The 26739-nt window shown below is 38.2% G+C and overlaps 1 protein-coding gene across 1 annotated transcript in view; it reads right to left on the bottom strand.

Annotated features, from left to right (window-relative positions):
• Positions 1 to 22855: 22855 nt before the first annotated feature.
• SLC25A36 (solute carrier family 25 member 36) overlaps positions 22856 to 26739 on the bottom strand; it is a 37009-nt gene continuing 33125 nt past the window's right edge. The window contains exon 7 of the mRNA XM_077756694.1: positions 22856 to 26730. Within this exon, the coding sequence (XP_077612820.1) occupies positions 26537 to 26730 (194 nt within the window). The 3' untranslated portion in view covers positions 22856 to 26536. The remainder of the gene's footprint in view (positions 26731 to 26739) is intronic.

Raw genomic sequence — 26739 nt, 5'->3', positions numbered from 1 at the left:
ATCTCATTCTGGCTAAATTATCTCATTAAACCATGGAATTATTAATATGCACCTCACATTTGCACATATACAACCATACGAAATAGTATTTTAGAGGACAAGTATCTAATGGTGGATATATTTATTCAGATTACATTTAATTTGCCTTCTATCATCACAGAAAACTATAAAACCGTTCTTTATTTCTCTCCATGTTTTAATGTTTGTAATTTATCAGGCCCTTAGGCATCTCCCAGATTTTCCTAAATTATTAATGTAACGAACTTTCAGGGGTACTTCTCTGTGGATGGATGCTGTTTCCAAGTTCTGAGGGTTTTGGGTGCCAGCTCTTGATCTCTAGAAGGGAAGAGCCAGCAGCAGCAGGCCTTGGAGACAGACAGGTAGCAAGCCACATAGCAGCTGCCGGGCGCCCCCTAGGGCTTCCAAAGGGGTAAAACACCTTATTTCCGTATACACCTTAATCTAATTTTGTTCCTAAGGCCTTTTCAACTAGGAAAATGTTTGGATTGAGAGAAACATTAGAGTGGATTATTTCCCTAAACTATTTTTCATGTAAATCAAAAGTTAGATTGCATTTGTAAATACTTTATAGTTGTGTCAGTAATAGAATTATCAGATCTTTAAATGCCTTCCGTCTTCCTTCCCAAAGTGCATAAACTGAATGTAATCATAAGGATAGACCAAGACAAATTCAAATTGTGAGTCATCCCACAAAAGAAGTGGTCTTTACTCTGATGAGAAATATTAGTGTCTTAAAAGTGAAAAGCTGAGAATCGCTCCAGAATGAAGGAGTCCGAAGAGACACGACAGCTATGTGCAGTGTGTGACTCTGGGGCTGGAGGTTTTTGCTGTAAAGGGCACTATTGAGGCAACCAGCAATATCTGGGCATGTACCTGTACGCTAGAGAATAGTGTCACATAGGGGCACCTGGGTGGCTCAGTTGGCTAATCGACCAACTCTTGATTTCAGCTCAAGTCATGATCCCAGCCAGGGTTGTGAGATCGAGCCCGTGTTGGGCTCTGTGCTGAGCATAGTGCCTGCTTAAGATTCTCTTTCTATCTCTCTCCCTCTGCCTCTCTCCCCTGCTCTCTGTGTCTATAAAGAAAAGAAAATAGTGTTGTGTAAATGTTACTTTTCCCAAATTTGATAATTGTACTCCACTGTATGAGCATGCCCTTGTGAACTTACTCTGAAACTTACTCTTAACTGAAAAAATTTTAACTTAAAAAAATGGGGTGAAAACATATACATACGTGATATGTACATTGTATTAGTTTCCTGTTGCTGCTTTAACAAATTACCACAAACTTAGTAGCTTTAAATAACACAAATTCGTTATCTTACAGTTCTGGAAGTTGGAATTATGAAATGGGTCTTACTGGGCTAACATCAAGGTGTCTGAAGGGCTGTATTATTTTCTGGAGGATATAGGGGAGAATGTGTTTTCTTGCCTTTTCCAGCTTCTGGAAAAAAGTTGTCTGCAGTCCTTGGCTCATCATGGCATGCTTCCTTCTGGATGGATGGATGGCTGAGTCTTTATCCCCATGCCATCTTTTCAGTCCTGACTCTTCTGCCTTCCTTCTCTCCATTTATAAGAACTGCTGTGATCACACTGGTCCCACCTGGGCAACTCAGGATAATCTTTTTAGTGTAAACTCAGCTGATTTGCAATTTTAATTTTGTCTTCAAGCTTAGTTCCCCCTTGCTCTTGGTATATATTCATAGGTTCCAGGAATTAGGATGTAGACATCTTTGGGGCCATTATTCTGCCTTACACACGCGCGCGCGCACACACACACACACACACACTGAGAAAGAGAGAAAGCAAATGGGTTAAGATGTTAACAAGTTATATTGGGACCTTGTCAAGATAAAAAGCTTCTGCACAACAAAAGAAACAATCAGCAGAAGATATTTGCAAATGACATATCAGGTAAAGGGTTAGTATCCAAAAATCTATAAAAAAAAAGAAAAAACTTCTCAAACTCAACACCCAAAAAACAAATAATTCAATGAAGAATTGGGCAAAAGACATGAATAGACACTTTTCCAAAGAAGACATCCAGATGGCTAACAGACACATGAAAAGATGTTCAACATCACTCATCATCAGGGAAATACAAATCAAAACCACAATGAGATATCACCTCACACGACTCAGAATGGCTAAAATTAACAACACAGGAAACAACAGATGTGGGCCAGGATATGAGAAAGAAGAACCCTTTTGCACTGCTGGTGGGAATGCAAACTGGTGCAGCCACTCTGGAAAACAGTATGGAGAGTCCTCAAAAATTTTTAAATAAAACTACTTTATCACCCAGCAACTGCACTCCTAGGTACTTATCCAAAGGATGCAGGTGTGCTGTTTCAAAGGGGCAAATCCATCCCAATATCTATAGCAGTGCTATCAACTATAGCCAAATTATGGAAAGAACCCAAATGTTCATCAACAAATGAATGGATACAGAATACATTGTGTATATATATATACATACAGTATATATATACAGATACATTGTGCATATATATATACAGATACATTGTGTGTATATATATGTATGTACACACATATATATACACACAATGGAGTATTACTCGGCAATCAGAAAGAACGAAATCTTGCCATTTGCAACTGTGTGGATGGATGAACATAAGGGAAGGGAGGCAAAAATGATATAAAAACAGAGTGTGGGACAAAACATAAGAGACTCTTAAATATAAAGAACAAACGGAGGGTTGCTGGAGGGGTTTGGGGTGGAGGGGATGGGCTAAATGGACAAGGGGCATTGAGGAGGACACTGGTTGGGATGAGCACTGGGTGTTATATGTAGGGGATGAATCACTTGGTTCTACTCCTGAAATCATTATTTCACTATATGCCAACTAACTTAGATGTAAATTAAAAAAAAAAAAAGAAGAGGGACGCCTGGGTGGCTCAGTTGGTTGAGCGTCCGACTTTGGCTCAGGTCATGATCTCATAGTTTGTGGGTTTGAGCCCCGCGTCACACTCTGTGCTGACAGCTAGCTCAGAGCCTGGAGGCTGCTTCAGATTCTGTACATCCCTCTCTCTCTGACTCTCCCGTGCTCACATCTCTCTCTCTCTCTCTGTCTCTCTCTCTCACTCTCTCTCTCTCTTTCTCAGAAATAAACACATTTAAAAACATTTTAAAAAAAGAAGAAGAAAACAATAAATGAAGAGTACATGGGGGCGCTTGGCTAGCTCAGTCTGTGGAACATGTGACTCTTGGCCTTGGGGTTGTGAGTTCAAGCCCCCCGTTGAGTGTAGAGATAACTTAAAAAGTAAAATCTTAAAGAAAAAGAGTATATGGAAGCTAATTGCAATATTCTTGCAACTTTTGGTGAGCTTGAAATTTCTTCAAAATGAAAAGTTTAATCGAAAAATCATCTTATAATAGTGCTAGAAATTTCAAGCAAACACAAATGCACAATCTCTTATCTGAAACACAAAAGCTCTGAAAACAGTTTTTTTCATAACTCTGTGGCTTCAAAGCCCTACCTGAACTGTCACAAAGCTCTTCACAGTGTCTATTTACTCCTTGCTGTGACTGCTCCCCAGCATCCCTTCACTGTTTCTCCTGACGGGGGGGCTCATGGGCTGAGCTCTGGGCTGACCAAGTTCTGGGAGGCAAACCATGGGGACGGGGCGCTGCCCTCTGAGGGCCCAGAGACAGTGGGGCCAGTGCCCGAGCTGCTTTGAGATCAGCAGAACCCAAGCTGGGCCCAAGGGCTAGGAGACAACAGCCAGAACAGAGATGGGTTTTGGCATGAGGTAAAGGAGTAGAGAAGGTCCATGAGGAGAAGACACCCAAGGTGTAAGAAGTGTGGGGAATATCTGGAGACCAGAGAGCATGGCGGGTTCAAGAAACCCAAGTCAGTCAATCTGATGGGAAGAATGGTGGAGGTCAGAGGCAGACAAGGCCAGTCCGTGAAGGGGGCTTCCAAGCACCAAATGACCATAGAAAGGAAGGGATTTTAGGGGCGCCTGAGCGGCTCAGTTGCTTAAGCATTGACTTTGGATCAGGTCATGATCTTGTGGTTCGTGAGTATGAGCCCTGTGTCAGGTTCTGTGCTGACAGCTCAGAGCCTGTAGCCTGCTTCGGATTCTGTCTCTCTCTATCTCCCTCTCTCTCTCTTTCTCTCTGCCCCGCTCCCACTCATGCTCTGTCTGTCTGTCTCTCTCTCAAAAATAAATAAACATTAAAAAAATAGGAAACGATTTTTACCCTGAAGTTCCTGAGGAGCCCCCAGAGGGATTTTTATTACAGAATATTTAATAGAGAACAAATACACTTTCAAATATGTTGTTAGCAGCTTTTTAAGTGGCTGTCAGTGACTCTTGCCTCTTGAGGTTCAGTCTGATGTAATCCCCCTCCCAGCGTGGCTGGCGTGTGACTGGCTTCCCAGGTATAGACTACAGCAATGAAGAGAACACAGCAGAAATAACGGGCTGTCACTGCTCAGCTTAGGTCATACAGACTGGCTTCCTTCTCACTTACCTCTTTTGCTTCGGCTCACTCTGATGAAGCCAGCTGCCACTCCGTGAGCTGCCCTAGGGAGAGACCTACATGTCGAGGAACCAAGGGTGGACTTTGGCCAAGAGCTGTCAAGGATCTGAGGCACTCCGTCCAACAACCGGTGAGAAACCAAATCTTGCCGACAATCACGTGAGTGAGACTGGAAGCAGATGCTTTCCTGTGGAGCCTTGAGTTGATTGCAGTCCCAGCTGAGAACTTGCAGCCTCTGAGAGTCCCTGAGATGGAGGGCTCGGATGCACAGAAATGGTGTTTGTCGCTTCACGTTGTTAAGCTTTGCGGTCATTTGTTATGCAGTGATAGATTAAAAAAAATTTTTTTTTAATTATCTGGCCCACCAGCTGCTTGAAGAAGCATTGGTTCCTTCAAAGCCTCCTGTGTGCCTTCTTCCCACCCCATCTTACCCCTTTCTCCTGCCAGAGGTAACCACTAGCCAGAATTGTTATCATTACACTGCTTTTAAAAAAAAATCATTTTAACATATGTATGTTTGCCTAAGCAGATTTTGTTACTTTGCAGGTTTGCGAACTTCGTGTAAACAGAATTGCACTATATGAATGCTTCTGTGATTTGCTTCTCTGATTGAAAATTAAGTTCCTGGGGCACCTGGGTGGCTCAGTTGATTAAGCCCCGGACTTCAGCTCAGGTCAATCTTGTAGTCTGTGAGCTCGGGCCCATCGTCGGGCTCTGTGCTGAAAGCTCAGAGTCCAGAGCCTGCTGCAGATTCTGGGTCTCCCTCTCTGTGCCCTTCCCTTGCTCTCTCTCTGTATCTGTTTCAATCTTTCTCTGTCAAAAATAAATAAACATTAAAATATTTTTTTTAAAGAAAATTAAGTTCCTAGGGCGCCTGGGTGGCTCAGTCGGTTAAGAGTCCGACTTCAGCTCAGGTCATGATGTCGCGTGAGTTCGAGCCCCGTGTCGGGCTCTGTGCTAACAGCTCAGAGCCTGGAGCCTGCTTCAGATTCTGTATCTCCCTCTCTCTCTGACCCTCCCCTGATCACTCTGTCTCTCTCTCTGTCTCTCAGAAATAAATAAAACATTTAAAAATTAAAAAAAAAGAAACAAAGAAAATTAAGTTCCTGAGATTGAGCCATGTTGATCATATGGTTCATTCATTTTCACTGATGTGCATTTCTCTGTTCCCCTGTCCTTGGATACTTAGAATGTTTTCAGTGTTTTGCTATTGCAACCAGACTCTGTGAACATTCTTGTGCGTGATTCTTGGAACATGTGAGCCAGGGTTTCTCTGGGGTATACACCTAGGAACGGACATTCCGGCTTATATGGAATAAACATCTTCAACTATATAATAGAATGCAATCTTTTCCCCCAAAGTGATGATACCATGTTACAGCTCCAGCTGGAGTGCCTACGAATTCCTTCGTTTTACATCTATTTGAGATTGTCTGATGTACTCATTTTTGCCTTTTAGATGGTTATCACACGACATCTTGTAATTTTAATTTGCAGTTTCCTAATAACTACTAAAATGAATGTTTTTTTCACATACTTTATTGCATGTTAAGTTTTATCCTCCTGTGAATTGTTTATTTATGGCTTTTGTCCCGGTTTTTATTGGGTGGTCTTTAATTAATCAATACACAAGAGTTCTTTATATATTCTAGTACTATACCTTGTCAGTTATATGTGTTACAACTTTATTCTTTGAATTTTTGGATGATCTTTTCATTCTTTTTGAAGTATTTTGAGGAAAAGAAGTTAAAAAGCTTAAGGTAGTCTAATTTATCAATCATGTCCTGTATGATGTGCACTTTAAGTGTCTTGCTTAAGAAAACATTTTACTCGGGGTGCCTGGGTGGCTCAGGTCATGATCTCATGTTTTGTGAGTGTAAGCCCTACCATCGGGCTCTGTGCTGACAGCTCAGAGACTGGAGCCTGCTTCAGATTCTGTCTCCTTCTCTCTTTGCCCCTCCCCTGCTCATGCTCTGTCTCTCTCTCTCTCTTTCAAAAATAAATAAACATTAAAAAATTTTTAAAAAAGCATTTTACACCCACTAGCTTGTAATGACTTTATCTTGCATTTTCTCTTAATGCTTTAAAAGTTTGGCCTCTCACATACATGTCTACTCCCTCTGAAATGGATTCTTTTAATATGGTATAAGGTATCCATTAATTGGATAAACATATCCAGTTTCATAATTTTTCTAATGGATAACCTTGAACAAGTACCATGCTGAGCGGTCCATCCACCACTCTGTAATACTCTCTCTGAAACAACCAACTTTCTGTGTAGGTGTGTGTCTGTGGGCTCCATCTCACGTTCCATTATTCTGATTATATATTCCTGTATCAAGAATACATGTCTTAATTACTCGAACTTGACAATAATGTCAGTATATCCTTCTTTAGAAGCATCAAGCTTGCCCTGGTCCTTTGTTTTACCATACACATTTTGAAATTATTTTAATTAAATTCTAAGAAAAATACTGTTGAGATTAAAATTGTACGGAACCCATAGTCTTGTGGAGCCAGTTGGTGTTATTCTACTACTAAGTTTTCCTACCCACACTGTGTTCTATTTCTCCTGTTATTTGGAACTTCTTTAATGGTTTTCCAAAAGAGCTTTATCATTTTCTCCATATTTTTTGAGTTCTAGGTACAGTACATTATTTTTTGCTCTTGCTATTGTAAATAGTATTACTTAAAATTTGTATTTCTTGTTGCCCCCATAAAACAGAATTATTGCTATATATCCAGGAACATTACTAAACATACAATCGCTCTAATAATTTACCTATAGATTTTTTAAAGTTTTCCATGCAAACAATCATAATAGCTCATTTTCTGTTTTTTTCTAATCATTTCTGAATAGGATCTTAAGTATAATGTTATATAAAAGTGGTAATAGCAGGCATTCTTAACTTATTTTTGAGAGAACTACCATAACACTTATAAACGTGATATTCATTATAGGTTTATTGAAGATATTTTTCATCAGATCAAAAAAACTCTCTTTCTGGGGTGCCTGGTTGGCTCAGTCGGCAGAGCATGTGACTCTTAATCTCCAGGTTGTGCGTTCAGGCCCTACATTGGGTGTAGAGATTATTTAAAACAAAACAAAACAAACAAACAAACAAAACCTCTCCTTTTCCTAGCTTATGAAGAGTTTTATCACGAATGAGTATTAGATTTCACTGATGCTTTTTCATACCTGTGATGATCATATGGTTTTTCTTCACTAAAGAAAATGTGGTGAAATTACATTAATAAATTACTTAATGTTAAACCAACCTTGTGTTGTTGAGATTAATCCAGCTGGGTCACAACCTACCATCTTTTAAACAAGAAAACAATGGTATTGACTAATGCAGGCTCAGTAAGCTTATGAAATCTATGAGTGAGATTGACTCCATTTTTTCTTATTGTACTCTGTTCCTGCTTTTGCAATCAAGATATAGTAACTCAAAAATTAATCAAAGAGTTAATACTTGTTTTCTTTTCTCTGGAAAAATAGTGTAAACTTGAAGTTATCTATTCTATAAGTGATTGATAAAATTTGATAATTAAAACCTTTTAGGATTTGCGAATACGGTAAAAAATTTTTTTAATTTTTTATTATTAACATTTATTTATTTTTGAGAGAGAGAGAGACAGAGCATGAGCAGGGAAGGGGAAGAAAGGGAGGGAGGCACAGAATCCAAAGCAGGTTCTCAGCACAGAGCCTGACGTGGGGCTCAAAACCATGAACTGTGAGATCATGACCTGAGCCGGGATTGGATGCTCAACTGACTGAGCCACCCAGGTGCCCCTGAAAAAAATTTTTTAACTTTTAACTATAGATTAAATTTCTTTTCATAAGTCAGTTTAAAATAACTTTTTTAATGTTTATTTATTTTTGAGAGAGACAGAGTGTATGCGGGGGAGGGGCAGAGAGAGAGGAAGACACAGAGTCTGAAGAAGGCTCCAGGCTCCAGGATTCTTAGCTGACTGAGCCACCCGGGTGCCCCTAAATTTTTTTTAATTTTTAATTTGAGAGAGAGAGGGCATGAGCTGTGGAGGGGCAGATGGAAAGAAAAAGAGACAGAAAGGCAGAGACAGAATGACAGAGAGAGAATCTTAAGCAGTCTCCATGCTCAGCATGTAGCCTGACACGGGGCTCGATCCCACAACCCTGGGGTCATGACCCAAGCCGAAATCAGGAGTTGGATGTTCAACCAATTAAGCCACCCAGGTGCCCCCGTAAGTCAGCTTTGATAACTTTGGTAAGTGGTTTTTATTAAAAATTTGTTCATTTTATTTAATTTGCAGCTTCGTCCACATAACATTTTCATAACCATACAGTTAAGAATTACATGTTTGTAACAGAAATGCAAAAATCTAGTGGCTTCAGCAGGTTTTGTTTCCTCGCATAATGATAAGATCAAAGGCTGTTTATCCTAAGTGGTTACATGATTCCACAATGTCGTCTGGGACTTAGATTCCTTTGTCTTTCTGCTTAGTTACATACCGTATGCTTGTAACTGGCGTATCACTAGTTGGTTGTCCTCAAGCATGGGGACTACATTCTAGGCAGGATAAAGTGAAAAGGTTAGGGAACAAGACATGGTCTACTTGGAGACAGACCCCAGGCCCAAGGTTTCCATTGCACTGTAAAAACTGTGCGAGTGAATGCCCTACGTGGTGTAATACCTCATGCCTTTGAAAAACATGGAGGAACTAGTAACGCAAGGACATGGAATTAGGCGGCTATTGCTAAATTCTATTGCAGCTCTAGAAAAGACAATGAAAGGCTAAGAGTGATTCACATGCAATTGAAAGCCAATTGTGAAAGCCAGAGGGCTTCCTTGGCAGGACACTGAGAAGACTCATCTCTGCAGTGCGGGGTAGGGGGCAGAGAGAGCTGAGACCCAGGCACAGGACTTAATCATCAGAGCAGTCCAGCTCCCAAGAAGATTGAATTCCCAACAAGGCAGGTCTGCTACAGCCAGGGTGGGCTGTGCTCGGGAAAGACCTTTCAGGGATAAGAGTCGGGTTCATGCCACCATATAAGCCACTGAGACTAATGTAAGTTTGACTTGAAAGGGAGGAAAGTCTAGAATGGAGAGTGGAACAGAGAAACAATGAGTATTAGTTGCAGCTCCAAGACCAGCTGCGGTGCTGCGGTGCTGGGGGTGGGGGGTGTTGGTAATTCATCTCACTAGCCTTCCTCTTCCTCAGGAGGAGCAGTCTGGCCCTCGATAGCTGCTTTTGGAACACGGGGAAGAAGTGGCCCTGACTGCGTAAACTGTAGTAGACAGAGAGATGCACCACACAGGTTCTCATTTCAAGGAATTTATTTATGTCATCTCAGTTGTTACATTTATTGGCATAATGTTTTCAATATGTTCTTATCCTTTCAATACTATAGTATTATAGGATAACTCTGCTTTATTTCTAGTATCACTCATTTGTGTCTTATTACTTATAGTCTAGCTAGAATTTGTGAATCTTACTGATTTTTTTTTTAAACAGCTTTTGGGGGCACCTGGGTGGCTCACTCGGTTGAGTGTTCAGCTCTTGATTTCGGCTCAGATCATGATCTCACGGTTCGTGAAATCAAGCCCTGCATAGAGCTCTGTGCTGACAACTTGGAGCTTGCCTGGGATTCTCTCCTCCCCCTCTCTGCCCCTCTCCTGCTCATGCTCTCTCTCCTTTCTCAAAATAAATAAATAAATATTTTTGAATTAAAAAAAATAAAAACCACCCTTTAGTGTCATGGTTATTTTCCATTTTCCACCATCATTTTTTATAACCTTGCCCAAACTGCACAACCTGATTAAATGTGAAGAAACAACAGATAAGCTCAAACTGACAGTTTACAAAATAACAGACCAGGGCTTTTCAACAGTGTCAAGGTCATGAATAACAAAGAAATACTAAAGAACCATGCAAGTCTAGAGACAACAAAGGAGACATGATAACAAAATGCAGTGTGGCATCCTAGATTACATTCTAGGCCAGAAAAATAACATTGGTGAAACAATTGCTGAAATTGGAGTAGGGTGTATACATTTATAAATAATGTCATTTCAATGTTAACTTCCCAGTTGTGATCATTGTATAATATATTACCTTGTGGGAAAGCTAGATGAAAGTATATGGGAACTCTTTGTCCTCTTTCTGCAACATTTTTGTAAGTATAATATTTCAAAATCAAAAGGTTTTTTAAAAAAGGTTTTGGCTCAGGTCATGATCTCAGTTTGTGGGTTTGAGCCTTGCATTGGGCTTGGTGCTGACAGCTCAGAGCCTGGAGCCTGCTTTGAGTTCTGTGTCTAAATCTCTCTCTGCCCCTCCCCTGCTCAAGCTCTGTCTCTCTCTCAAAAATGAATAAACATTAAGAAAAAAATTTTTTAATGAAGCAGCACATAGTTGAGTTTTGCATTGCTATCCAGTCTGACAATTTCTGACATTCAATCAATTGTTCAGAACACTTATATTTAATGTACTTATCAATATAGTAAGGTTCATATCTACCATCTTGCTATTTGCTTTCCATTTATCTCATTTGTTCTATGTTCTTCCAAAACCCTTCTTCTCCTAGCTTCTTTTTTTTAGTATTCCATTTGTCTCCACTAGTGGCTCATTAACCGTATCTTCTTATTTTTAGCTATTTGAGGATCTACAGTATTCTAAAATATCACTCTTTTTTTTTTAATGTTTTATTTATTTCTAGGAGAGAGAGAGAGACAGCATGAGCAGGGGAGGGTCAGAGAGAGAGGGAGTCAANGGGAAATGGTGGGGGAAAGGGAGAGAGGCAAACCATGAGAGACTCTTGAACGCTAGAACAAACTGAGGACTGATGGGTGGGGGGGAGAGAAGGAAAGGGGGGTAATGGGCATGGAGGAGGGCACTTGTGGGGATGAGCACTGGGTGTTATATGGAAACCAACTTGACAATAAACTATTTTAAAAAATTTTTTTTAAAAATCACTCTTAGTCTTCTTAAAGAACCAGTTTTGGGCTTTGATGATTTTCTATTGTATTTTAAGATTTTAGTTCATCAAGTCCTGTTCTTAATTATTTTATTCTTTTTAGGTTATTTGGGTTCATTCTACTTTCTTTTTCTAATTCATTGAGAGGGATGTGGTCACAGAATTCTTCACACAAATGTTTCTGTTTCTCTCTGGGCCAACATCAACTTTTTATTTCCCAGCCTTCCTGTCAGGTGTGATCACATGACTGGGTTCTAGCCAGTGAAATGTGGACAGAAGTTATATACCCTTCCGTGCTCACTGTTCTTTCCTGTTGACTTGGATATAGATAACCCAAAATTCAGTGGGATTCATAGTATGGTCTTTGAACCAACAACAGCATCATGTTAGGAATGCAAATTCTTGGGAAGCTGTTAGAAATGCAAATTCTTGGACCACAGACTTAGGTTAGATCTACTGAATCAAATTCTGGGGAGTGATACTGAACAATCAGTATTTTAACAAGCTCTCTAGAATTTCAAGTTGAAATGAAAGGGCATAATTAGTAACATGAAAATATACAATACTGACAAGAGTAAGTATATAGTTAAATTTGGCATAATCTAATATTGTAATATGATAGCATTAACCACCTAATTCTAGTATAAAAGTTAAAAGACAAAAATATTAAAAATAACAATAGCTACAATAACTTGTTAATGAATACACAATATAAAAAGAGGTGATTGTGACCTCAAAAACATAAAACGTGGGGGAGTCAAAGGGCAAAGTTTTTGTATGCAGTTAAAGTTAATCATTAACAGTGTAAAATAGACTTCTACCTATAAGATTTTTTAAAATTTTCTTTTAATGTTTATTTACTTTTGAGAGAAAGAGGGACAGAGTGCGAATGGGAGAAAGCCAGAGAGAGAAGGAGAGGCAGAATCCAAAGCAGGCTCCAGGTTCTGAGCTGTCAGCACAGAGCTTGATGCGGGGCTTGAATCCGCGAACGTGAGATCATGACTGGAGCTGAAGTCCGATGCTTAACCTACTGAGCCACTCAGCTGCCCCTATAAGATGTTTTATGTAAGCCTCATGGTAACCACAAAGCAAAACCCCATGGTAGATTCACAGAAGGTAAAGAGCAGGAAATCAAAGCTTTCCAGGAATGAAATCATCAATCCATGGAGGAAAGCAGAAAAAGGAAGAAAGAAAAGAGAGGACAACAAACAGCCAGAAAACAATTAATCAGAAGACATTAATAGTCCCTACCTATCAGTAATTACCTTAAACATAAAATGAAATATCTGAAGAAGAAGGAAACAATCCTATAGTACCATCAAAAACAAGAAAATACTTAGGAATAAGCCTAACTGAGGAGGTGAAAGATCTGTATGCTGAAAACTATGAAAGAAAATTATGAAGGAAATTGAGATGACACAAGTAGAAAAATATCCTGTGTTCATGGATCACAAGAATATTGTTAGAATGTCCATATACCCATTTATAGATTCAATGCAATCTCTATTAAAATTCCAATGCCATTTTTATAGAAATAAGAAAAACAATCTTAGAATTCTCATGGAACCACAAAAAACCCCAAGAGCCAAACCAATCATGAGAAAGAGGAACAGAGCTAAAGATACCACACTTTCTCTTTTCAAACTACTGTATTTCAAAGCTGTAGTAATTAAAATAATATGATGCTGGCATAAAACAAACACATAGACCAGTGGAATAGAATCCAGAGCCCAGAAACAAACTCATGTATACGTGGTCAACTCATATTTGACAAGGGAGCCAAGAATACGTAATGGTATTCTTAAAAAGTTTGTCTTTTTAATAAATGCTGTTGAGAAAACTGGATATTCACATGTAAAAGAATGAAATTGGACTCCTATTTTCCACCACTCACAAAAACTAAGTCAAAATGGATTAAAAACTTAAATGTAAGACCTAAAACTGTAAAACCCCTAAAAGAAAAGGTAGGGGAATAAAGCTCCTTCACACTGATCTTGGCAATAATTTTTTGGTTGTAACACCAAGAGCAAAAATTAACAGGAGGGGCTACATCAAACTAAAAACCTTCACAACAAAAGAAACAATAAAGCAAAATGGAAAAGTAACCTGTGGAATAGGAGAAAATATTTGCAAACCATCTATCTAGTAAGGAGGTAATATCCAAAATATATAAGGAACTCACAGAACCCAGCATGAACAACGACAAAAACAAATAATTTGATTAAAATGGGCAAATGAACTGAGTAGATAGACATTTTTCCAAAGGAGGCATACAAATACCAACAGGCACATGAAAAGATGCTCAGTATCACTAATCACCAGGGAAATGTGAATCAAGACCACAATGAGATGTCACCTCACGCTAGTTAGAATGGCTAGTATCAAAGAGATAAGAGATAAGAAGTATTGATGAGGATATAGAGACAAGGGAATCTTTGTGCACTGTTGGTGTGAAAGGAAATTGGTGGAGCCACTATCGAAACAGTACGGTGGTTCCTCAAAAAATTACAAATAGGGTGCCTGTGTGACTCAGTCAGGTGAGCATTTGACTTCAGCTCAGGTCATGTTCTCATGGTTTGTGAGTTCGAGCCTCATATCAGGCTCTGTGCTGACAGCTAAGAACCTGGAGTCTGCTTTGAATTCTGTGTCTTCCTCTCTCTGCCTCTCCTCTGCTCATACTTTGTCTCTGTCTCTCAAAATTAAAAAAAAAATTTTTTTTAATTACAAATAGACGTAGCATATGATACAGCAATCCCACTATGAGGTATACATAAAAGGAAAGGAAATCAGTCTCAAAGAGACCTGTGTGCCCTGATGTTCACTGTAGCAGTATTCACAATAGCCAAGACATGAAAACAATGAACAGATAAAGAAATTTGGTATATATACACAATGGAATATTATTCAGCCATAGAGAAGAAAGAAATTTTGCCTTTTGTGACAACATGCTAAGTAAATAAGTCACATAGACAAAGACAAATACTGCATGATCTCATTTATATGTGGAATCTAAAAAAGCTGAACTATGGGGCCCCTGGGTGGCTCAGTCGGTTAAGCATCTGACTCTTGAATTTGGCTCAGGTCATGATCTCACGGTTTGCTAGTTCAAGCCCCGTGTTGGGCTCTGTGCTGAGGGCATGGAGCCTGCTTGGGATTCATTCTTTCTCTTTCCCTCTCTCTCTGTCCCTCCCCAGCACTCTCTCTCTCTTTCTCAAAATAAATAAACTTAAAACAAATAAAAAATTAAAAAGTAGAACTTACAGAAATAGAGAACAGAGCGGTAGTTACCAGGGGGTGCAGGGAGGTGGAGGCAGTGGAGAAATGTTAGTCAAAGGATACAAACTTCCAGTTATAAGATGAGCAGTTTCTGGGGACCTAAAGTACAACATGGTGACTATAGTTAACAATCTTGTACATCTTAAATGCTTTAACCACATACACCCAAAAATGGTAACTATGTGAGGGGATGAAAATGTTAACCTTCTTGTGGTCATCATTTTGCAATGTATAAGTGTATAGAATCATCATGTGGTACACTTCAGACTTACACAATATTGTATCTCAATAAAGTTGAGGCGGGGTAGGTAGAAGAAAATACTATGGTAATGATATGGGAAAAATATATCTAGTAGTTCTGTTGTCTGAATTGTTTCCCCAAATGATGGAATTTTTCACCCCTGCTTACAGTTTACCTAAGATAGATAACATTTATTTTTTGCTTTAAACAACACCAAAAAAAAAAAAAAAAAAACCCAAAATACAAGCCTTCCATGGGATTTGGATACAGGCCGAAGTCTAACAACCACAGCCCTAGTCCACCTTGGAAGACAAATGTTGAGAATGGTAAAGCCTACATCAGCCGAGTCCCTGAAGAAGTGTTAGAGCGGAACCAACCTGTTCCTCTAAGATCATTAAATGAGCAAGCCATAAAATGTCTATTAGGTTGAGCCATTATGCATCTGAGTCTCTAACTACTGTGCCCTAGCCAACCCTAACTAATACAAATGCTTACTTCATTAATTTTCAGCCTTTTTCTCTTTTATAATACATGGGCTTTAAAATTTAGATTTTCCCTAGGGACTGTTTCAGTTGCATTCATCAGTTTTGACAGTTAGAATTTTTATTATCATTCACTTCAAAATATTTTGCCCATGTGGTTGAGCAGATCCGTGGGTTCTTTGGAAGCATGTGTCTAAATTTCCAAATTTATGAAGTTCTTTAATTATTTATTTGTTGATTTCTAGTTTGATTGCATTGTGGTTAGAGAACATCCTCTGTATGATTTCAATACTTTGAAATTTGATGAGGTTGCTTGGGTCAGTTTCTATAAATAGCATGCATATTCTGAAGATGTTAAGTGCAATTTTGTATGCATTTCCATTGGGTCAAGGTTGTTAACCATACCCTTGAAATCTCTACACTTACTACTTTCTTTTATCAATTTTTGAGAGAAGTTTGTTAAAGACTCCCACTATTGTGGATCTGTCTGTTTCTTTTTGTGGTTCTTTCAGCTTTGGAACTATATGAGGAAGTTTTATCAGGCATATGAATATTTTAAGTAGTTGTATATTTGGTGAAACAAACCTTTTCTTACCACACGGTGACCAACTTTCCTGAATCCTGGTAATGCTTTAAAATCTGTTTTCTCTGGTAGTAATATAAAAAACAGTAAAATCTGTTTCTTGCTTTACATCTGTTTCCTTTGGGTAGTATTTTCAAGTCTTATCCTTATTCATTCTTTTACTTCCAACCTTCACATGTCCTTATGGTTTAACCATGTCTCTAACGAATAGCGTTTTGTTGTTGAATTCCAGTCTGACAATCTTTAAACTGGAGCATTTGGTCCATTTTCACTAATATTAATTAACCACTGGGTTATTTGGATTTAAAGCCATATTATTTCTGGGGTGCCTGGCTGTTTCAAAATGCAACTCTTGATCTCGGCATTGGGAGTTTGAACCTCACATTGGGCACAGAGTTTACCTAAAAAAAACCCAACGATATAATTTCATGTCGTTTGTCTCTCCTTTCTGGCACTCCTTTTATTTATTTTATTTTTTAAATGTTTATTATGGGGGACGGGGAGAGAGTGCATGCATAAGTGGGGTGGGGACAGAGAGAGGGAGACACAGAATCTGAAGTAGGCTCCAGGCTCTGAGTTGTTAGCACAGAGCCCAAAGTGGGGCTTGAACCCATGAAGTAAGAGATCATGACCTGAGCTGAAGTGGGATGCTTAACTGACTGAGCCACCCAGGTACCCCTCTGGCACTCCTTTTAAACTGAGTTTTGAAAAGAATAATTTCATATGTTCCCCTTCAACTGGTATGGAAGTGATACTACTTCTGTTCTTTCATTGGTTATCCTCCATTTTACAACACATACTTAACATTTTTATTTTCTTTAATGTTTATTTTTGAGAGAGACAGAACATGAGCATGGGAGGGGCAGAGAGTGGTGGTGGTGGCACAGAATCTGAAGCAGGCTCCAGGCTCTGAGCTGTCAGCACAGAGCCCAGTACAGGACTCGAACCCACAAACTGCGAGATCATGACCTGAGCTGAAGTCGGACACTTAACCGACTAAACCACCCAGGTACCTCCATAGTGAAGACTTAAAATGAATTAAAATCTTCTTCGTCCACCTGGATAATGTAAAACTCACAGAACACTTTAACTCCATTTATCTCCTTCCCTTCTTTCATAAAATCGTAATGTGCTATATTTTTGTCACATTAAAAAAATCCCATTATTATTACTGCTCGCCTAACTTACTTTTTCATGTAGCATTTTTTTCTTGCCTTGCGGGCCTTCCATCTGTACTTCTGCCTGAAATGCATCTTTTAGGATTTCCTTTGCTGACCTGCTGATGACACACTCCCAGTTTTAATTTTTCTGAAATTTCTTTATTCCATTCTCATGCCTGAAGGATCTTTACTAGTTATAAAATTCTAGTTTGGCAGCACACTGTAAGAAATTGCTCCACTCTCTTCTTTCATGCATGTTAAGTGAGTTGTCAGACTGGCTGACATTGCTTTGAAGGATCTGTCAGGGGTAAAAGTCTGGATGTTTTTATCCCCAAACCTTCTGTGCCTTTGGTTATCTAGTTTCACGGTACTGTCTGTAGATAGGGGTTCCTTTTTATGTATTCTGTTTGGGAATACTTGGGACTTGCAATCCACAGAGTTGAGATCTTCATCAGTTGTAGAAAATCCTCAGCCTCCATCACTTGAGCTGACATCCATTCTCTCTGCTTCCCTGGGACAGCAGTCCCACCTGTGCTAGGCTTCCTGTGTGTCCCGCCGACATCTCACCGTGTCCTCTGTTATCTTCTGGTTCCTCTTTGTGGCATTCTGCTCCATCTTTCAGTTAAACAACTTTCATCAGCCCTGTCCAACTGTGCTTTCAACTTTAGTTTTCACTTCTAGAAGTTATATTTGGTTTTCAAATCTGCTCAACCAGTTTTTAGTGTCCCACTATCCTATTTTCAAGCATGCCTTTTATTTTTAAAAAGTGCTCATTTGCATTTTACAATCTATGTTTGGTAACTCCAGAATCTTTCTTTTTGGGAGCGGACTGTTTTTGCTTTTAAGGGTTGTCACCAGTGGTGTGGCTTCCTCGTGTGCTTATTATCGACTGGGTGCTGCTCATAGTCCTTGAAATTATGGATATGCTTTCATCATGACCAGGGACAAGGAGTGCTTTTTTTCCAGAAAAGAATGATCTTTGCTTCTACCATGTACTTGGGATCCTGTGTGCCTGGAACCACTTTAGTTCATGATCTTAGGGCCCCCTCTCCACTCTAGAAATGCAAAGTTGGGGTTTAATTCTGCTCAGGGGTATTTGGCCTCAGGGATCCGCTCTCTTTTTTACTTCTGTGTTCTGCTTGGCACCGAGAAAACTTTGTCTAGTCCCATGGAAAGGGAAGAAAGAATCCAAATTTACTACTGGGGCCCCAACTTAACAGGAAGGATTCTATCTGACTCCTCAACTTAAATGGGGGCTGGCCACCTCCACCTGTCTTACTCACTTCTAGGTCCTACGTGGCTTGGAGTGCTCTCTTAACTTTCCAGGTTCTTAGCATGTCCTGGATTTGGGCCCGCTCATTCCTCATTATTATATTTACTCTCAGATGTTAAGATTTTAAGAATATTTTTCCAGCATTTTAATTGTAGTCATTGGGAGCACTGGCCCTAAAACCTAGCCCACTGCAGGTAGCAGAAATAAAAATCTTCACTTTGCTTTGATGTTCTTCCTATCACTACATTTAGAGGCAGGTTTTAATCCAAATTTGGATGCATTGGGATTCATGGAGCTATGGATTCACATTTATCAACTCTGGGAATGTTCCAATTATTTTAAAAGTATTCCCTTTTCTCTTTCTCATTTACTGAATATAATGAAGTATTTTAGACATTCTCATTCCATGCATTATCTCCTAACAGATCTTTCATTGTCCTCTTTATCTGTTTCTGGTCTTCTGCACAACTCAGATGGATCTTCGAGTTTGTCACTTCAGTTACATCTAGTCTATTTTTTGCTCACCCATTGAGTTCTTGATTTCAGTGCCTGTAGTTTTCATTTGTATGGCTAAGTACTAAAGTGTGTTTATTCCTTATTTCATACTGTATGCTTATCTTTGTAATTATAGCTACTACCTACTCTGCATTTTGTCTCTAAGTCCTTGAGGGTGTGAATCTGTAGTTTCTGTAATCACTCCCGGTGGCAGGTCTTACGTGTTTAGTAACACATAAGCAACGCTATGTGAATCTCTAGGCCTAACTTGGAAAGCTTTCCTCCAAAGATTTGATTCTGCTTCTACTGGTATCCAGGGAGAGTATCCCCCATCCTGGAAGCACAACAGACTGCTGACTCCCCTTCTTTGGGCCCAGACCCCAGACTTCATTCCTCCTGGAGATCAAAGCCCCAGCACCAGCCCCTACTCTGATGAATCCACATGTCATTCTAATTGTTTAGCTTGGGGCTTGGGATGGGGGAGGAAAAGGGAAAAGTCCTGGGGAACGCTTCTACTTTTTGTGAGCAACGCCTCAAAAAGCATGTTGAGATCTGTCATGGAGCTGCATAGCTCAGAGGTCCTGCTTACTTGGTATCAAAATCAGAAACTTACTTTCAATACCTCCATTTTACTTCTTGAAACATTCACCATCTCTATTTTATGAACTGTACTATGGTAATTCCAGTACCTCATGGGTTTCATTCTGTAGCGTTCACTCAAATGGACTTTTCCTTAAGCATTTTTTTTACATTGATTAGATTCTTTTAAAACATGTTTAAAGTGAACAAATCTTAAAGTAACAGCTAATGTATCTTCACAGTATGTACATACCTGTTTAACCCTAACCAGATGAACAGGTAGGATTTTTCCATTTCTCCAATAAACTCCACCAGGCCCTTGTTAAGTCAACAATTCTCCACCGCCAGGCACACTAATTTGGCTTCTATCAAGCAGACTACTCTTGCCTGTTAACCTTCATATAAATGGAATACAGTATGTATACTCTGTGCCAGACTTCATCTAACATGGTTTTGATACGCATTCACTTTACTGCATGTAGCAATAATTCCTATTTTGGTTTTTGTTTCACAATGTATTATTCCACTGCATGAATTCACAATTGACTTTCCCATGATGTCCACTTTGAGAAATAAAACAGCTAGGAACACTTGTAGAGACTTTCGTTTCTCTTGGAAACTTACCTCTCCCATCCCCACCAGTAATAATTCTAGATTATAGCGTAGCAATCGTTTTAAAGTTTCTCAAAAACTGCATCTTTCCAGGGTGCCTGGGTGGCTCAGTGCTCAGGTCATGATCTCATGGTTTGAGCCTCACATTGGGCTCTCTGCTGTCAGTACACAGCCTACTTCGGATCCTTTGTCCCCCTCTGACCGTCACTTCCCTGCTTGCACACTCTCAAAAAAGAAAAACAAAAAACATTAAAAAAAAACCCCAGCAATATAGCAATCCCACTTGTTTCTCCATCCTTGGTATTGTTTCTATTTGTCCTTCTATTGTAGTGTTATCTCCTTTGTGGTCCTAATTTGTCTTACTAACCATATTAAACATCTTTACATAGGTTTATATTTTTTTAAAAGTGTTTAGGTTGGTGTGTGTATAACCTGTCAGATATATTGTAAATACTTTCTTGTAGTCTGGGGTTGCATTTTTACCTTCAATTTTTTTTTTAAGTTTGAGGAGTTTTAATGGTGTTTTGTGGACTCTAAACCCTGCCTACTCCAAGGTTGCCAAGATAATCCCATTTTTTCAAGGTTTGCAATTTTAATTTTTACCTTTTGACCCATAGCCACCTTTTACATATGGTGAGGTAATGGTTTACTTTTCATACTGATAACCAGTTGCTCTAACACACTTATAGGGGCAGAGGAGGGAGAGACAACAAAATATATACACATGTAACTTAGGAAAATTTAGATCAAATAACCTAAGCCACTAAATCACCTCAGAGTTAAGTTCATACAACAGAGATCAATCTTACTGGATAATCTTGAAAGATTCATAAATAGCAATTGAAAATGGCCTACCTTGGAAAGTTTTTTTTATCCTTGATGAAGACTCAAGGAGGAACTGAGGTCCTTTGGAAGTGTGGGGGACTGGGACACAGAAAACAGGAGTTGAGCACTAAATTTCACTGAGCTGGATGTGATGAGATCCTCTGAGTGAGTCTAGGTTTAGAATCCTAGGTCCACCACTAGTTTCAAAATCTGAAGACCGTTATTTTTGTTATCAGTTCCCAGGAGAGAATAAGAGAAAGTAGGTTATTTCTCCTGATAGGCTACTAGAACACTTTGATCTCTGTTTCAACAAGGAATGCCCCTCCTAAATCAGCCTGTCAAATATCTACCGTTTCAAAGTTTGTTTTCAATACTATTTTCTCCAATCTTTCCAGATCTTTCTAAAAATAAAATACCATAACATTTCCAGAGAACACAGAACATCTCCTCTAATACCCCCTGAACCTAGTACTTGAGTTGCCAAGTTGTTACACAAATGCTTTGGGGGAAAAAAATCCAGTGGTTCCTAGTAGCCTCAAATGTAATCTAAGTTCTATATAGATCAACTTCAAGGACAGTAAACTGTAAATAGTAGCTCTACTTCTTATCATCCCCCAGTAGGTTTCATTCTGAGCCAATCCCCATAGGTCTTCTCTCTAAATGAGTTTTGTTTTGTTAATCGGCTCAGTGTCATCCCCAATATTACTGAATATTCCAGTGTAACAAACACAGAACTAAGACTCAGAATAATACCCAAGTCCAAAAAATAGCACACTGTGATTAATTTCCCCTTAAATACCACTTGTCTATTCACCCAACCTCTAGGCTGTTGGAAAACCACATGAAATCACTATATAAAGAGAGCACTCTATGAACTGAAATTACTGAATTGATACCACATATATTAAGATAGTCAGCTAGTTTGTGCAATGCAAAAAAAAAAAAATGAGGAAAATAAAGGAAACCATTTAACTACATTTTGCCTTCTTGCCTGAGTTTATTGGTTGTATGAAGGTCATATCTGAACCTCAAGAAATCACACACTCACAAATTCCTTCCTCTACAACTCCTGATATTCAGTAATAAACACACAATTTAAACTTGGGACACTATTAAACTGTGCTGGTCATACCAACCTCAACTATTATTTTGCCAAGGTCTTCACCTCATTCATTATTTCAGTCTTCAGTGGAAAGCAGGCCAAAAGATTTCAGTTTTATGTTTGAGAAAAGGGATACAACAAATTTGTCCTGATTTCCTCACTTATAAAACTACATGATGTTTGATAGTTGCTACAATTTGTGAAAACTTAAAACAAATGGACAAAATATAAAATGGGTAGGTACTATTAACTCATAACTGTGTCACTTGTTGCAACTTGTCATATGTGGATTCATTTGGTTATTCTAACAAGTGTCCAGCTCTTTAACTTGTAATATTCTTAGCTTTCTGAAAGGCTGAAACCAAAATTAACAAAAATTCATGTTAAAAAAAAAAATCATTAGAACCCAAGGAGTTATCAAATAACAGTCTGTCTCCAACTTCTCAGATATTTTGCAAACTGGATATTTTGATACATGAAAAAGTGTGGTACCTAAAGATCAATAAACCTGTGGAACATAAGGCAGAACAGAAATATCTTACTGAACTACAAAGGAAGTAGATTATTTGACCTTTTGTTTCCTCTAGAGATATCACTATGTATAGCAGACAGGGGCCTAACACTTCAGTTGAAAATGGCAATGCACTTTTGTTCTTCACATAATCCTAAGAAAGCGTGATAACATTCTCACCATAATATTAGAATACATTATAGGAAAAAAAACCCATATTTTCATAAGGATATTTTAATTTTTTAATTTAACAATTCAAATAAAATGCAGCTAGTTAACATAAATAGAATAAATGCACATAATTTACAGCCATGTACACAAAATGCAAGAATAGCAAACCTTACATAAATGGTCAAAAGATACCAACTCCTCTGAAGTTGATTTAGCTATGACTAATAGATCATAATTTAATTGTTCACATATGAGGGGTACACATTCAAATGTTTTTTAACATAAAAACTGAAACCAGAATTTTGTTTCTAAAAGGGGTATCCTAAAAAGCAGTGTTTAGATTAACAAGAAGTGTAGGGCATGATGAGACATGAATGGGCAGAAAGTACATTATATTAAACACCTTCATATAATTAAAATTCCTTCTAATTTAGATCATTCAGAAATACCTTTATTCTTAGGAATGTTAAAGTCATGATCAGCAGACAGTACTAAAGTCTGGGCGGAAGAGCATGTAAACAGCAAAAGATAGGCAGGAACAATGCTAGAAGAGTAAAGGACAGACTGATTTCGAGCACTTAAATCCTTCAAGTTCAAATTGGTATTTTCAGTGATTTCAAATAATCTAAAAAAGCTGACATGTTTATACTCCAGTAAAAGAGTAAACACTCATCATTTTTAACAACCTGGTCCTAATACAATAATGCTACGCCACATTGGGCATTAGGTTTTAGGAGACAAAAGGCTGATTAATCTAACAATATTCTATCCTAGTTTCAAAGTTATAAATTACTTGTGGGCCCCATCTAGGAAGGTTGGTTCCACAAAGTTACATACATAATGAAAATTAAGAAAAAGCTTTGGTGATAGTTTTTTTGTTTTTTCCTGGATTTAAAAGCATTGTACTGTACCCAGTCACAGGGTTGGTAATTCTCAGATTTGGACTTTGAGATTTAGGAAACGGTCTATGTGCTACAGGTACCAAAAGTTGTACCTGGGGCTCTATGAGCGTATCTTTCAGTATCTACTGCTTTAACTTGTTTAAGTTCAATTCAATTTTCTGAGAAGACTGCATAATAAAAGTGCAGACCAGTTTGAAGAGTGCTGCCTATCTCTAAGCTAGAAATAAAAAGTCATCTGATAGAAAATAGATGAAAACAAAACAGTTAAAAAAAAAATGCAATCCTTTAAGCATGTTTTTTTTTTAAACATTTGCATCAACTAAAACAATCTCCAAAGAAATGTTTCAGAGACAAACTTTATACACAACTTTTACATAGTTTTCTTTTTTAAATTATCTCTGTCATACATAAAGTAAACTACGGCAAATTGTGCTTTGGGGAAAAAAATTAAAATAAGCCTCATTGCTCCTTTCCAGTTGTTGCATAAAGAAACAAAGTCTAAGACTCTAAGATCTTTTCTTCCAGTACATAGAGAACACTCACTTTTTAAAGGCTGAATATAATGCACTAAAGGTCAACACATCAAGTCTCACTTGCTAAATACAAACCGGAATAGAATACATGTTCATCCTTGAAGGACACTTGTATGAATTTGCTACAGCTAAATAATAAGATGTTCCTTAGCTGCTGGTTTTCATGTCATTCTTAATCAGCTGTGATGTACTGAGATCATTACAGTTATGGAGAATCTCTGTCCTACATTCAACACAACTAATGTTTATGCATCTTCACAAGGCAAATGGCACTGTATTAGGCAGTATAAGTGGCACCTGAAAAGGCAAACACTATAGATTGAGACCTTCTCTCCAGATTTAAGTTAGAAACCCTTATTATTGGGTTGGTTGTTTTTTGTTTTTTTGTTTTTTTGGCATGTTTCTCACAATAAATGTCAAAGCTAAAAGTCACCATAAAGGTATGAATAATCCCAAAGGTAATGAAATGGAAATTGCCTTTGGTCTCCAAAGAGATTGGAATGTTTTTAAATTCCAATCAAAGCACCTCAAAAACATCCAGTTACTGTTGATTATAAGGAGTTAAGAAGGTGAGGAATTTAAGAGGGTACTGTTTCATTGGTGACAGCAGAGTAAGCTTGCAATGACGTGCTACAATTTATGGTTGGGGTACTAGAGCATACATAGAATATGTAAAACATTTATGGTATTAAAGATCTCCAAAACACCGTATCTAAAACCCAGAAAAACATTTTGTTGAACACTGTTTCTGCCTAATACACGACCAATGTTTAAAAACAAAATTCCTAAAGTGGAATTCTCTCTTACTCTTACCCCACCTCCCAAAAAAGGCCACAAAGTGCATTCATGAAGAGTCATTCTTAAGATAAAGCCATTGCACAAAATGTACAGTTCATCTATACTGAAATGAGTACCACGTTGGAGTTTAATTGTAGATGTTTTATACACCAGTATAGCAACATCCATATGCAAAGTCTTTTAACAGAATTACAGCAAACATCTTCATAAAGGCCATACATATAATACATTTAAGTATTAAAAGGTAGAGGTGAACTCAATAGCAAAATGTAAAAGCTATATCCTGTTAGCACACTTAATCTGAATTAACTTGAATCTTTCTATGATTTACCATTCAAGAAATTAGGATAGCATACATTTCTTGTCAATAGCAGTTCATTTGTTCATTTACAAAACTGTAAGTCAATTAGGATCACTGCCTGTTCGGTCAGATGGCAGAGGGACCCCTTTTTATGTTTATACTGCCCCAGATATTTATAATGCCACCTTAAAAAAAAAACCTATTATGGCAAAGCTGAAAATTACCATTTTCTCTACAAAATAAATGCAATTTATATTGATCATCTGGAATTAACTCAAAGGTTCAAATTCCTAATGTGAAAGCAAACAGAGAAAAGATTCAGAAGTGGTACTTTTTTTCACTTTAAGAAAGGAACACCAAGGTATGATGGATGATAATTTAAGTTCATAACTAATAAACCACTGAAAAGACAACTGCAGTCATTCACACATCAGAGAGTCAGAAAAGACAGGAGAAAATGCTCAAGTGACTGAAATGGCCAAGAGTCAACATCTTACCGGTTTCTTCTGAACCAAACTATTGCCACTGAATTTGATATGTTAACCAACAATTTAAGTGTCCTTTTTACGCTGAACATCAAACTCCTGTTAGTAGTGGAAACCAAATATTTTAAAGCTAAAATATGCAAGATATTTAGATACTATTTCATTGGCTGTCAAAACTAGTAATGACTAATGCCAAATAATTAACTTTAAAATATTCCAGATCCTCTCAAGGAAATGTGAAAACAATACTAAGGATCTCACTTATTACTGTTATTTTACAATTTTACAGGAATTACACAGAAGCCAGAGGTAAGACATTTATGACTGTCAACACTATCTTTGGATAGTTGTAATATTTATACGATTAGAGATGGCTTTATTAGGAGACTGGAAAAGTGCTCATGGAATAAACACTATATTCTGCCATAAATCAATAAAATCCAACTATGTCCTGGGGACACGGTAGAGAAAATGGCAATTTGGAAAGAAGTAGTGCTTCTAAAGGCTTTTTCTTAGAGGCAGCCTAGGTTTTTTTCACATTACTTAAAAGACCAAGTAATGCAGTTGTAATTACTTTAATTCCTACAACCAAACTTTCCCTTAGGCATAGTTACATGTTCCCAAGCTATTTTCTTCTGTCCACCATGCTGGCTTCGATACTGCATGGTCCACTGTCATCTTTTGGTCTTCCCTCTTCATAGTACAGCAGCCCCAAGTTGCTATCCATTGAGAAGGTAGACCACTAATTCATAGGTGGCCATCATAATGGCTGTGTTCGGAATCTGTCTCACCAGATGAGTTGTTAGACCACGGTAAAGAGACCCATAACCTTCTTCTTGAACAACCAAAGACAGTGTCTGAAAAAAAGATCTGTATTTTGTTCCCTCTTCACGTAGTCTTGTTCTTACGACTTCTGTTTAGG

This window comes from Crocuta crocuta, unplaced genomic scaffold (genome assembly GCF_008692635.1).
Source record: "Crocuta crocuta isolate KB4526 unplaced genomic scaffold, BGI_CrCroc_1.0 scaffold337, whole genome shotgun sequence".
In the NCBI taxonomy this organism is placed as follows: Eukaryota; Metazoa; Chordata; class Mammalia; order Carnivora; family Hyaenidae; genus Crocuta; species Crocuta crocuta.
The sequence above is the reverse complement of the archived record's forward strand: the minus strand, read 5'-3'. Positions and strand labels throughout refer to the sequence as shown.